This window comes from Rhinolophus hipposideros, assembly GCF_964194185.1.
Source record: "Rhinolophus hipposideros genome assembly, chromosome: 3".
Classification (NCBI taxonomy): Eukaryota; Metazoa; Chordata; class Mammalia; order Chiroptera; family Rhinolophidae; genus Rhinolophus; species Rhinolophus hipposideros.
In genome coordinates, this window is record NC_138049.1 from 98,140,950 (window position 1) to 98,155,966 (window position 15,017).

Sequence of the window (15,017 nt, forward strand, 5' to 3'; positions counted from 1 at the left end):
CAAAATACAAATCACTTTTTATTGTTTTTATAAATTTATTTTAAAAAATAACAATTGCAATGACATCAATGATCAATCGCCTGTACTCCCCCTACTCCTGGGGGAGAAGTAGGGGGGAACCTTCTATGTAGTTGAGTCCCAAAGGAAAATCAAGACATTATTATCAGGCACCCAATAGCCAGGAAATGCTGTTGGTCCAGTGGTACAGACACTGACATGTTCAAGGTACCAGTGTAATTAAAATATATACATTTACAATTATCCTGCAAAAAAAGCACTCAAGTGAAATAACTATGCATTAAACCAATTATTCACTCATCCATTCACTCTGCATCTATGAAATCATCACTAGTCACAAGGACAAATGAGTAAAATAACTTCCGGTAACAAATAAAGAAAAAAAATCCAAACCCTCCCCTCCCCCACTTTGTGGGTTGTTATGGTGTGCTAAAATGACCACAATAAAAAGGCCATGAGTTAGCTGAAATGCAAAGACAAAATGATAACTGAAGCATTTCATTTCAAACAAAACTCAAACTCATGAAAATATAAAAAATTCTGCAACAATATGAGGTTGGTATTACTATATACAAACTTATAGACACAAATAAATATCATTTTAGAACTGCTGTTGACTTATGTACTAGAAATTAGGTCTGAGGAATTTCTGAACTCTGCATCTTAATGATTCCTAAACAAACCAAGGGATATAAATTCCTCATGGTTTTTAGTAATCTATCATCTGAAGACTTGGGGCTTACTGAATGAATATCAGAAACTCATGTAAAGAGCCAGAAGATTCTAGTGAGCTTACCAAAGTATCTGCCTCTCCTGATACCTGGAAGCTAGGACAGATGACTAGATTCCAGGAATTAGGAAGATACTTCACACTTCCTCCTTCCTTTGCATAGTTCTGTACCTCTATTTCTACCATTACAATGATTTCCTTATGTGATGTTTTCTTTAGAGGGTTTAGTATCTTTTCCTTAATAAAACTATAAAAAACAGAGCCAATCTTTACTCTTGGTATTTAAGTCAAACCCAAATGTTCTTCAAAAGAATTAAGTTTTCCTTCTTTGTTTCCAGAGAAGGCAGCGGCTCTTCTGAAATACCATCTTTTTTCTCCCGGGGTTCAACATCTGGAAAGGAAATGGATTTCTGAGGCACAACTCATTCTGGGAACTGTGACCCAGTGTCTGACACTGCAGGAATCTCTATTTCCAGTCTGCAGTTATTTGCAAAATGTGGGTGCAATGTGAAAACCTTTCTGCACAAGGCCTACGGAGAAAACGGGGAAACAACTGGAAACTGGCACCAAAGAGTCAGCTGCCATGGGAAGAATGAGAAAGTGTACTCTTTGTGGCCAGCACAAAGCGCTGCAGGAGTGAAGCCAACATCCACCTCACGCTCTAACAGGTAACCTGCGTTGTCCAGGACAGCTTGATTGAACAGTGCTTTCCAGAAAATTATCAAGGACCACATCTCAGACTTCTCCTGTTCCGTGCTTATTAAAAGGGTAGTGTGAATGTAAATTTGCCTCTTCATCTTAAAGATCCATCCCAGGCATCCATCCACTGGAGAATCATGCTGTATGACAACAAATGGGTATATATACTACTTGCTCTCTTCTAGACTGACACACACACAAACCCTTCTGTTTCCCAAATGCTGTCACCAAGCCTATGATTGAAAATCTCTAGTTTGGCTCTCTGGTTAGTAGGAGTTACTACAAAATGTCCTTAGCACTTCACCACAGAAGTTGTTGTATTTTTGTTGTTGTTGTAGTTTTGTTCTCTACTTAGGAAAGGCAGTTTCAAGGTCCAATACCCTCTAATTGTCTTAAAAGTAGCCATAGTAAGAACTATGGTACAGATGACCTCCACAGGCAGACAAGCAGACCACAACTTGTCAAAGCTAAAGACGATTCAGCAATTTATATTTTTAGTGCTTGAGTCTTTTAAAACTCTATCCCCAGAATTAGCTTTTTCTTGGCTGGAGTCCAAAAATACCAACCTATCATCTGGATAGACAGAGATTCTCATTATTACCACAGATCAGATGAATGTATCTCAGAGAATTTATTGTTTCCATATCATGAGATGGAACTTCCTTGCCTGGAAGTCATCTCTGAATACAAAGTGTCCATTCATTTTAGTCCGCCTGAGATCCCTCATCAGAGGGATGGGTGATTTTTAGAATCCATGGGAAGGACTGCTTCCCTGATTGCAATTTAGGTTGAGAAGCTTGTTCTCCCCACTGAGATGGCTGGCTGGCTTCACCAGTCAACACAAGTGCTGTGTGTGGTACTGCTGGGCTGGCAGAGGTCCCTTGCATCATCCTAATCCATGAAATGTCAATGTCATCAACAGTCTAAAATACGTCCCGACTGAAAGGGTGAGACAAAGGCTTGCAACTTCATTTGCCAGACACCATTGCAAGTATAATGCTGAGCCACTTATTAAAAATTAAGTGGGTTTCTGTCCTGTAGAAAAGGGCAGAATGTGATCATCAGTGTCCCATCGGAAGAATTGATCACTTTCCTGGAACAGTGGGCAACAGTGGCGAGGAACATGACCTTAACCAGCTCCATCACATGGCCTGGGGTTAGGACACTCGAATGATCTGTGTCATGGCTTCTTCATCTGCTTGGCTTGGATCCTGGAGATAAAGAAAGCATAATGATGATTAAAATCCTTTGCAAAAGCAACAGGGAACTTTATCACCAAGGGAATAGACACCACTTTGCCAAGTAAACCGAAGCTCTGTAATGCATCTAAGTCTGCATACCTGGATTAAAATGCAGCTCCAGCAGGAAATAAGAGACAATAAACCTTATTCTTAAAAGGATTAAAAACCTGGGCTGGCACTCCATTACCAGACACTGCAGAGTTGACATAGTATCTCTTCCCAAACACCTGTGTGCTCTACCCTTAAGGTTAAGGGTCCTTAGAGGTGGCTAAGAAAAAGACCCATGTCATATTGTACCTTTATGTCATTATTTTCTCATATTTAAATACTGAGCACTTAGTGACACTGGACTAGAAAGAACGTTGGAATGTATTTAACTTAATGCACTCACTTTGTAGATAAACCTGATGCCCGATGTATAGATTCATTTGCTTGAACTAGAGTCAAAAATTTAGTCAGGAGCCCAGCAAGGACTAACTCCCAAATCTCTTGGCTCCCGTTTAATCTTCTTTCCACTAAACTCTGCCTGCTACCTCACTTAAAACCTGCAGTGTTAAGACAAGGATCAGTCCATGGAACCCTTCAGTTCTTCCACACCAGGGCCCTGCCGTCTCAGCTGGCATGATCCAAACAGAAGCTGAAAGATTTCTGAAGGTGGTAGGACTGGAGTTGTATCTTGATCAATGAGTGAGAACAGTACCCAGCATTTACTGAGCTGTCATCATGCGCCAGGAATACAATGCATTAGGCTAAGTAGGTGCCTAATGGGGTTTACTACACGAAAGCCCCAGAACACTCCTGTGAAGTACCATGTTTCCCCGAAAATAAGACCGGGTTGTATATTAATTCTTGCTCCGAAAGATGCATTAGGGCTTATGTTCAGGGGATGTCCTCCTGAAAAATCATGCTAGGGCTTATTTTCCAGTTAGGTCTTATTTTCGGGGAAACAGCACAATAACACCCACTTTACAGGTGAAGAAACTGAGGCTAAAAGAGGCTAAGTAACTTGACAGAGGTCATATTGTTAGCACAAAGAATTAGGAGAGTTCCTGGCATAATGTCCACAGCTGGCACTCTGTATTTATACCCTGCATGAATAATGAGAAAAAAGGGGGAGGGGCTCTCATATTATAGGTAGGAATTGATAGCATAGGAGCTAGTGCTCATGTGTGGAGACCCTGGGGAATCCTAGTCTGATTGGTGAGGGGGTGATGAGGCAAAGTTGCTTAGATGTCCGACAGAAATAGTTTGAGATCTGTTGCAGGAAGAAATGAGGAACCAGCATGTATCCTTGAGTAGGCGCCAGGCATGATTGAAAAAGCACTACCTTATAAAAACCGATTTGGCAATAGTGCAGGTGGGATATGACGGTCACACAGAATGAAGTAGTATCAGTACTGGGAGGGATCCATTAATTCAATAAACATTTACTCAGTGCTTGTTCTGGATGGGGCGTTATGCCAAGACCAAAACAATCCTCTGCTCTCTACACAGCTGACAGTCTAGTGAAGGAGACAACCATTGCACAGCTACACAAATAAAGCAATTCAATTATTGTTATACTCTAAGAAAAGGAAGATGTGGAGAAATAATGGGGGAGAAGAGACCTACTTTGGATAGGCTGGGTTAGAGATAGACTCTCAGATTTAAACCAAACCCAAAAGATAAAAAGCCAGTCAAGCAAACGATTGGAGCGAAAAGCTTTACAGATTGGCTATTTTGAAGACAAAGGTCCCAATGGCAGGAGACAGACTGATGCACAGGAAGTACAGCAAGAGCATCCAGACCAGGGATCAGGAGGAAATGAAGCCAGAGCTCCGCAGGCCTAGATCATGCAGACCTTGTTGGCCTACGTAAGCACTTTGGATTTTAGTCTACGTGCAAATGGGAGAGGGTGGGGGTCGAAGGGGTTTAGGTAGGACAGTGATGTGATTTATATACATTTCAAAAGGATCACACTAAGATGTAGATAATGGATGACAGGGGCACAAGAATGGAAGAAGGGAGACCAGTAGGCAGCTGCTGTATTAACGGAAGCAAAAGAAGGGAGGATTAGACCAGGCTGACAGCCGTTGGGAGAGAAAAAAAGTAAACTGATTCAGATTGTATTTTAGATGTAAAACCAAGAGGACCTCTTCAAGAAGTAGATAATTCAAGCTTTAGCAACTGGGTGGATGAACATATCACTTCTTGAGATGAGTGACTGACTGGTTAAGGCATAAAAAAAACAAGTAACTTTTTTAAAAAATTAAGAGTTCTATTTTAGATATACTGACTCAAAATGGCAATAAGATAAAATCAGTGGAATTAGATATAAGAACCAGTATACTACAGTAGTTACAGAATAAGTTCTGGATTATACTGCCTGGGTTTGAATTTCAGTTGTATCATTTTATTAAATATTTTATCTTAGGCTAACTACTTAATTTCTCTAAACCTCAGATTCAACTGTAAAACAGAAATGTAATTTCTATCTCTGAGGCTGTAAAGATTCAACAGGGGAAAAAAACTTATAAAAGTGCTTAATGGCTGGCACCTAGCAGTTAAGTGTTAGCTGCTGCTGTTATTTGAAAATCAAGAAAAGTGAGAATTTCAAGGAGGAATTAATACCAATAACTGGCAAAGATCAGGGAATAAAGGCCACTGGATTAAAGAGCTTTGGTACTTTTAAGATCAAAAGGAATGCGACAATATGGATGGACTTAGAGGGTATTAAGCTAAGTGACATGAGTCAGACTAAGAAAAACAAATACCATGACGTCACTTATATGTGGAATCTAAAACACAAAATAAATGAACGAACGAAACAGAAACAGACTCAGCTACGTGTTTCCCCGAAAATAAGACTTAGCCGGACAATCAGTTCTAATGCCTCTTTTGGAGCAAAAATTAATATAAGACCCGGTCTTAAATTTTACTATAAGACAGGATATGATATGATATATGGTATGATATATCAGGTCTTATATTAATTTTTGCTCCAAATGATGCATTAGAGCTGACTGTCAGGCCAGATCTTATTTTCGGGGAAACACGGTACAAAGAACAAACTGATGGTTGCCAGAGGGGAGGGGACTTTGGGAAACTGGGTGAAAAAGAAGAAGAGATTAAGAAGTACAAATTGGCAGTTACAAAATAGTCATGGGGATGTAAAGTGCAGCCTAGAGAATATAGTCAGTAATGTTGCAACAACTATATATAGTACCCAGTGGGTACTAGACTAGTCAAGGGGATCACTGAATAAATTATATGAATGTCTAACCACTACGCTGTACACCTGAATCTAACGTAAAATGATATGGAATGTGAACTGCAACTGAGAGAAAACCACAATTTCTTTTTTAAATCTTCCCCCACCCTAAAAAAGAAAGGGGATATGAGAGACACAATGTTGCGTCCTATTTAGAGAATGTGATTAGTCCTTAGTGTAATAATAAGAGGACACTGTAAAGGCTTCCATCCAAAAAAATATAAGGCACTAAGAAGAATGCAAGGTTTAAATCTTCTTACCTGCATATGAGGACTATCTTTTTCCTTTGGAGAGAAAAATCGTCCACCTTCACCACGCTTCCGTGCCATGGCATGACGGTGCCGAGACTCATGAAGGTATTTCTAAACCAAGAGAAATAAAATCATTTAACTACTAGCGGGAACCAGCATGGCTATCTAATGCATACATTCCATCCTCAAAAGTTTAGAAAAGCTGTAATCAAAGCCACCGGGGCAATTATGACTTTGAATTATGGAGACAGCTTTGGAGAAAACACTAGCTAGCAGCTAACCATATATAACTACCATAAGAAGGTGAATGCTAAATGAATGTAATAAATAAAAAGATTCCCCAAAGGTACTGTGGAGGTCACTACTTACCTCTTGATATATAGCTTCTCCTTTGGTTGGGCAAATGGGTGCTCAGTAAAAGGACTGCATTTCCTAGCCTTATTTGCAGGTAAGTGGGGTCATGTAATTAAATTTTGGCTGAGATGTATGGAACTTCCTGAAAGTTTCCTTGAAAGAGAGGTGCGTTTCTTTTAGTATATGTGCTGCCGAAGCGAGCACAGAGAGGTGCCTTTCTTGTTCCCTTTGCTCCTGGGTTTGAGCCCAAGCAGTCATCTTACACTATGAATAGCAATACTAAGATATAAGAACAATTAAGACAGGAGAGGAATGGGTTTTGACAACTGTGGAAATGTGCTGCCCAGGACAATTTATCTCTGAACTGCTTTTATGTAAGAAAAAACATCTTATTTATGCTACTGTTATTTTTTTGTGTTTGTAGTCCAACCTACTTATAACAATAGCAAATGCCAATTTTTAGGAACGGTAACAATTATCTGCCCTCAATTGTTTGGAAGATAGTCAAGGAAACAATACATTAAAAAGTAATTCCAAAGGTAGAACCCTGGTGTTCTCTTCCTACATCCCTCCCAATGTAATACATACCCTTCTCTCCTTTGGAATTTTCCCTTCTGCCTCTAGCTTGGCCCGGGCTTGCCTTCTCTTAAGTATGCGGTGATACTGTTTGGCATTCACATAGAGAGGCTCTTCTTCGAGCATCTCTGCCCCAGGTAGAGGGATCCTTTGGATAGCGGGCACAGATCCAGCACCAGGCACCATCTGTGTGAAGAGAAAACCAGAATTTGTTAAGAAGTAACATCAAGTATGGACATATGAACGTTTCTTGGTCCCTCCCTGTTAATCTATTTTCTTCTGAATGTTACAAAGAGTCACTTTTATAGGGCGTTCAGTTAAATGCAGTTCCTGGAGAACATTTATACCAAATATCTGCATTTTAAACAAATATTACACATGATTCTGTCATAAGGGGCCCAGGAGCCACACTGAAAAATGACATATCCAGGCCCAAATTCTTGTTCATCCATGGCTACACTTTCTAGGAATGTCTGCTTCCATCTAATGGTTAGGAACAGTAACCATAACACAAAACAGTATAAAAGAAAACGGGTACAAATTTACCACGCTACTAAATACCTATAGTTATACAACAAATTCAATCAAACAGCTAGCTTACTATATAATTCAATCCTAATTTTTCTAAACAAACAAAAACAAAACACTGTACTAACCATATGAGAAAACAAGTAATAGTTTCCTGTGCCCCATTCCCTTCCCAACTATAACAACAAATTTGAATGTCTGTATCCTTTCTCCTGATAGTTTCCTCTACCTCTGTGCAGGCTTCTACTACTCAAGTCTTAATTTAACTATTTTAGGTACCATGAACTGACATCCTATTTGGACATATGAGGACTTAGCTTGCACAGACACCACCCAACTCTCATTCTCTATCTGCCCAATGTATTTATATCACACATATTTTAATTTCTGATTACAATCTTTCTGATTTTTAGCTTACTTCTTGTTTCATCCACCATGGACAATATATTTTCAATTATCGAAGATTAGTAACCTAACTTTCCCTTCATTATTTCAATTCTGAATAAGATCACATAAGAGCAGACATTTACATCTGTTTAACCAGTGCTATATCTCCAGCACCAAAAACAATGCCCGGCATACAGTAGGTATTCAGAATGAATTTATGGTTCATTGTAATGTTTATTACAAAAGTAGATCTCTGTAAGTGCCTTAAGGATCAATGTCAATCCCAAGAGGTCAACACTTTATTAAAGACATCAAACTGCAAATTAAAGAATTTTCAAAGACAAAGAGATATATAGAAAAATAAATTACAGATGAAAACAGTGAGCTGAAGAATCAATTTTCTTACCATGACCATCCCTCCTGAATTGACCACATTGCCTGCCACTGGCAATGTCACAGTGACAGTTCCTTGTCCACTGCTGGTTGTATTGGTGTTGGCTCCTGTCTGAACAATCTGTGCTCCTGCCAAACTGGCTGCTGGGATGGTGATCATGCCTGAAACAGGGACTGTAACTTTAAGAAAATAAAACGTAAAACAAACAAAAAACAGGTACACAGAAAGAAGGGAAACGGTTAGTCCCTCTTCTATCTGGCACACATTCATTCACCCTGGAAAAACATACTAAACAACACAAGGGGAGAAAGCACTCACCCACTCTCTGCCTGGTTTACTATAGAAAATCCAAGTAATCAATCTTTGAAATTCTACTAACCATCTGGGTTCCAATTCTGAATAAATCTATCCTTGAAATGGATACCTTTCTGGGCATTACAATAATAGTTTTCAATGGGTGGAGAGACAGTTTGGAGGTGTCCCCTTCCATGGGTCAGTCTGACTATAGCTATACGCACTGTTTTTGTACATTGCAACAATCTGCTTCAGGTTGGAGATTTTATAAACTCATAATATGTTTATCCTAAACTGATGAGTCAGCCAGCTGCAGGACTAAAACTTAAGACTAAATCAAGCATTCCCAGTCCCCAATCAACAGCAGCATTATCTGTTCACCATTCTTTGAGATCCTGCCAGGGCTCAGTCCAGTTTGGGCCCCTCCTGCGTCACATGAAAGCGTACTGTTACTGAATTCACTGGACCTTATATGCAGCTAGGTTTTAATCACAATTCAAACCTTTAGTCATGGAATCTAAGATGTCCCTTCTAGATTTAACTGTCTGACAAATGCTTCCAAACGCTTTCCAGTTCAGTTTGAGCCATCTGCTCCCCTCAAGTTGTATTTCATCTCTCCCTTCTTTATGCATCATCTATTCCTGGAACATTCCTCTATAAGGGCTCTGCCCTATATTAATTTGTTCACATGTGTGCTTCACTTAGACTACAGGTTCCTTGAGAAGAAAACTCTTTTTCTTATCAGTAAAATGCTACATAGTAGGCATATAATTCTTTTTGGAATAGACAATGAAATGTCCGAGAAAAATAAAAAAACCTAAGCAGCAAGAATACTCCAAATGCCAACTTGACTTCTGATCTGTTTCTCTCACTACCAACAAAGAAACTCCCATTTCCAATCTTCTATTTAGTAACATTTCTTCCCAGAAAGGATTAAGAGTTTGTATAATCCCTAGGACCAGTGTGTTAACCACTGTAGTAACTCCTACAAATGGAATCTATGTTGATCATGTATGAGTGACAAGGAACCAGCAATCACTGGAGACTTGGTTCCAACAATCAATGGAGACTTTCTGAAGCAGTCATTTGCTCAACGGATGACAAGATGCCCCCAAAGTTCCAGAGAAACGAATGGGCACAGTTACCTTGCTGGAGAATGGTGCCGTCTGCATTAACTGGTTGATAGACGATGGTCTGTCCTTCGGCAGTCTGTGCAACTTGCTGCCCCTGCACAGCAATCTGCTGCTGTGTCTGTAGGAAATAAATGATGACATAACTTCCCCGATTCCAGACACCACAACAGAAAGGACCATGTAGACCTTTCCTAAAATAGTATTTTTGATGGTTTTCTCCCCCATTTCTATGACCTGTGAACTATCTGGACAGCTGTCTGACCCCTCCACATGAGCTGTGCTACTGTGTTCACAGAGCTCGTGGAATTACCTGGGTCTGGCCGGCGGTGACGGCTGTCTGGGGCTGCTGGATGATGATCTGCTGTGTCTGGCCCTGCTGGCCCTGCACCTGCACAGCCTGCCCCCCCTGGATCTGGATCTGCCCAGGTGGCACCAACTGTATCTGTGGACGACAACATCAAGCAAGGTCAGCACCCCATTGACACTGCTCTCTTTTGGTCCTGGAGTGTTAGTTACCCAAATTCCTCTAGGAAGCAGAAAACGATGTGAAGGAAAAAAGCACGAGAGTTGTGTTCTGCTATTATTTATGAGAGATAACTTAATTTCCACTTCTGAAACAATGGGGGAATTTTGACCACTGTCTGGATACTGGATGATATTAAAGAATCAATGTCAATTTTTAAAAAGAAGATAGTGTTGGCATGGTTGTATATTTTTTTAAAGCATGTTCATTTAAAAATATATTTTGAAGTGTTTGTTATAGATGAAATGATATTTTATATATTCAAAATAATTCTTCAGGGAGGAGGGGAATACCGATGAAACTAGAAAGAAGAGATTATGTGTTGATAACTGTTGAAGACGGGTGTGGGGACTTATCATCCCATTCTCTTTTTTGTCTGTTTGAAGTTTTCTAATAAAATGTTTAAAAAAAATAAGTTATTCCAAACTTCTGACTCTAAACTGAAATATGCATACAAAATCCTTGAATATACAGAAAAGTTGAGACTCATTTTAGACACTCATGCAGTTACCATTCAGATTTAACATTGATATTCTGCCCTTTTTGCTTTAACATTCCCTTCCCAACTAAAAGGTCATCACTCTACTAAAATTGGTGACACTCCTTACAGAGCATTATTTTATACATAATTACGTATCCATAAACATATGTAGTACAGCTTTATGTGTTTATAAATTTCACATTAAATGGCACCATACTGCATCTTTTTGCAACTTGCTTTTTTCACTCAACATTGTTTTCAAGACATAGCCAGTTGAAATAGAACTAGTTCATTCATTTTATTTGCTGTAAAGTATCACATTTGAAAATTATACTATAATTTATTCATATATTCCCATTAACATTTTGGTTTGGTACTATCTGCGGTATCTGACATCCAGTAAGGGTTTTGGAACATATCTCTCATGAATAAGGGGGGGACTACTGTCAAATCAATTTGTGTTTCTTTTAATGTCTTTAAGAAATCCTTCTTTATTCCAGACCATAAAGAAAATTCTCCTGTAAAGAGAATAAAAAACTCTCCAAGTATGTTTTTTTCATTTAAATGTTTATGTAGCAAGTATTTTTGTAGATAGTATGAAGAGATCAATTTTCTTCTTCTGTATCTTTCTTTTATTCATTAGAGTTGATATACATTATACTAGTTTTAGGTGTACAACATAGTGATTCACCATTTTTATACCTTACAAAGTGATCACCATGATAAGTCTAGTAACCATCTGTCACCATACAAAGTTATCACGATATTACTGACTGCATTCCCTAAGCTGTACATGACATCCCCATGACTTATTTATTTTATATTAATAATTAGAAGTTTGTACCTCTCAATCTCCTTCACCTTTTTTGCCCTTCCCCAACTATCCTCCCCTCTGACAACCATCAGTTTGTTCTCTGTATCTATGAGTCTATTTCTGTTTCACTTTGTTTTTCAGATGCCACATATAAGTAAAATCACATGGTATTTGTCTTTCTCTTACCCTTTATGTTCATCCATGTTGTTAGTACATACCAACTTTCAATATTCCTGACTCTATTTCTTGGCTCACTACTCCAGTTCCATTGTCTGTATCAAGGCAGGGATCCTAACCTAAAATTGTACGCAAAATTTTGCATGTATCTGGACATCTGCACCTTTTCTAAGAAGGTATAGGTTTCACTGGAATTCTAAAACAGAGGATGCAATCCAAAAAAGGTTAAGAACTACTCTTCTAAGAGAAACTCTTCTAAGTCTTCTTCTAACTCTTTTAAGTGTTCAAAAAACACTAATCAGAAGCGACATTATAAAAAAGAATTGAAATCTTATGCATTCTACAGAAGACTGTGGAATCTTACCTAGAGCCTTATGTACGTTAACAAAAAATAATTTGTCAAAGTCTCTTAAGGCAAAGATAAACCCAAAACCATAAAATCAACAGAATTTAGAGCTGGAATGAACCCTGGAAATCACCTGATAGAAACTGCATTTTCGGATGAGAAAACTGACAACCAAATGACTTGGCCAAGATCAGAAAGCTTGTTTAATGGCAGACTTGGGAATGCAAGTCAGGTCTCTGTACTCCCAGCACACTGTTCTTCGCACTAGATCACACTGTCTCCATTTAAGGGTGGAGAGGACAGTGTGGCAAGCAGGGCTGGCGAGGAGGCAATGAGAGGAAGGACAGAAACGAAATAGCAGTGTGAAATAAAGTTCACACACTGAAAATATATTTGAAGCCTCATACATTTACACATGGAGAAATGTGGAAACTATTTTTAATCCGAACTACAACTCTATCATGGCAAACATATGCCAACAGCTTTAAAAATGCTCCTACCCCTTTATACAGCAATCCCCCAACTCCAAAGAAATTACCGTAAGAATTAATTAAACAAAAACTATCATGCTCAAATACGCTTATAGTAACATTACCTATAAAAGCAAGAATAATAAAACAAAAAATCCTAAATATACTTTGTAAATTATAAATTCTGATTCATCAAATTGATTGACCTATGTGAAGGAATTAAAAATAAGAAAATCATGAGGAAATAAATTTTACAAAGGAAAAACAAAAAGAAAACTACATACATGGTACAACTGTGCCCCCAAAGTATGCATAAAAACTACAGGGAATATGCAAAAATTAAAAGTCTGATTTATCAAGCAGGGAGGTGATCATGGCTGGTTTTTTTTTCAACTTAAATAAATGATCATTCATTTAATGTGATCATTCTAACTGTTACAACAAAATACACAGATATAGTAAAAAGTCAGTTTTTCCTCATCCCCATTTCCATTCTAACAAACACATATACCCTCATGGGTTTGGCTATTAATTACAAAGATGAGATCACATAATATTTATTTCTCTGAAAATTATTTTTCACTAAAAACTTCAGTATTAACCACCCAACAGTTCATCGTTCTTAACAACAACATAATATTCCATATATGAATATAGTATGACTTATTCAACCATTTCCTTATTCTTATTAATGGACATTCAGGTTAGGAACTTTTTTGTTTTTGCTAGTACAATACTGCAAGAAATGTTTTTGTACATTTCTCCCTATATACCAATGCTTTTCTTCCTATAGGATAGATTCTCAAAAGCAAGACAGGTAAATCAAAGGTTTATGTATTTAATAGTGAGATGCCATTCTAAAATGATTTTAGAATTTAAAATTACCAAAAATGAGTGTTTCCTTTTCTCCACATCTGCTGTAGAACTGGGTATAATCATTCAATTTTTGCCAATTGATAAAAATCCCTCTAATTTTAAAATTTGATGCCAGAGTTGTAACAATCCTGCAAACTTCTTTTAATCTCGTCTACATCTTTGTCTTGTTTACCTTTGTTTTGTTTTTGAATCAGTCTTTCCAGTGGATTTAGCTGTCTATTGATCTGTTTACTGAATCAGCTTTTACTTACCCTTTCTACATTTTTGTTAGTTTTCTACTTCATTAATTTTAACCTCTTTTTGCTCATTTTGTTCTTTTCCTCACACCCTAAAAGAAACACCATTATTTAAATTAAATCTTTGAGGTTATAAATTTTGTTCCAAGTACAGCATTAGGTGTGTTTGATGCAGATGGACTAAAACATTTTTTTTGGCATCACTTGCTATTATAGATAACTCAAATTATAAATTACATGGGAAAAAATGAAAAGGATAATATTTCTGACCAAAACCAACAATATCCAAAGCAGACTGCAAATTCCCTCCCTCGTGTACACTTATAGCATGTCAATGAGGGAAGAAGTTAAGATGATGGATAGCCAGAAAATTATTAATAGTTATACTTATTCTGTATTCATTTTTAGTGCCAACAAAAGTCACACCAATGAATTACTTTTATTAAACTAGATTCTCATCTCTTTATATTCTTCACATCGATTCAAAATCATGCCAAATGAATCCTCAGTCCTTACCAGAGATTACAGTTTCTGTATAGTTCTGCTTAATCACTGGTAGTAAAAAGGTGGAATAGCAGCTAAATGCAAATAGAGGGTAGGAAGCAATTAAATGCAATGCCAAACGTCAAACAGTTTGTAATAAACTATTCTTTAAAAACCTCTATTCTGATACTGTCTAAACACTTTTTCATACCACTCACCTGCTGCAAACCCTGTGTCCCAGATACAGGTACTTGCATGATGGTTTGACCTTGTCCACCAGGGACAGCCTGGACCATGATGGGTTGGCCAGTTGATGTGATTAACTGGCCTCCACTGACCTGTACCATTAATGGTTGCCCCTGGACCTAGAATAAAATACAATAAGAACAATGAAATAACATAAGACACAAAACGGTTTTTACTAAAAGACAATCACTGGAACTATTTTGCTGCCTTGTCAGAGGGGGAAAAGGTAAGAGAGACCCCAGGAAAGTAAGTCTCAAGTCCTCATCCTCAAGTTCTATCTTCTTCAAACACCTATGGTATCTTTGACTAAAGGCCAAGTTGAATACTTTAAAGTCAGATGTAATGGAGTATAACCAGCCTTTGGGAAGTCTCAACAGATATAATGCACTTATCACCAAACACAGGCTAAATCCATGAGAAGCATTTAACCAAAACGTCCAGACTATTTGCCTTTTTAGACTAATATCCAGGAAAGGTCTCTAATGAGGGCTAAAGGGGAGGCAATGAGAA

At 38.0% G+C, this 15,017-nt stretch overlaps 1 protein-coding gene across 20 annotated transcripts in view; it reads right to left on the reverse strand.

Moving 5' to 3' along the window:
* The window catches only part of NFYA (nuclear transcription factor Y subunit alpha), a 26,342-nt gene continuing 11,325 nt past the window's right edge, over positions 1-15,017 (reverse strand). For 10 of the 20 annotated variants that reach the window (XM_081044222.1, XM_081044226.1, XM_081044220.1 and 7 more), the window contains 7 exons: positions 14,480-14,626; positions 10,166-10,297; positions 9,868-9,973; positions 8,441-8,607; positions 7,132-7,305; positions 6,199-6,300; positions 13-2,658 (listed from right to left, as the gene is read on the reverse strand). In XM_081044222.1, the coding sequence (XP_080900348.1) occupies positions 2,605-2,658; positions 6,199-6,300; positions 7,132-7,305; positions 8,441-8,607; positions 9,868-9,973; positions 10,166-10,297; positions 14,480-14,626 (882 nt within the window). In that variant the 3' untranslated portion in view covers positions 13-2,604. Of the gene's footprint in view, positions 2,659-6,198; positions 6,301-7,131; positions 7,306-8,440; positions 8,608-9,867; positions 9,974-10,165; positions 10,298-14,479; positions 14,627-15,017 lie in introns of all 20 variants that reach the window. The other 10 variants (XM_081044223.1, XM_081044218.1, XM_081044215.1 and 7 more) reach the window with 2 other exon arrangements.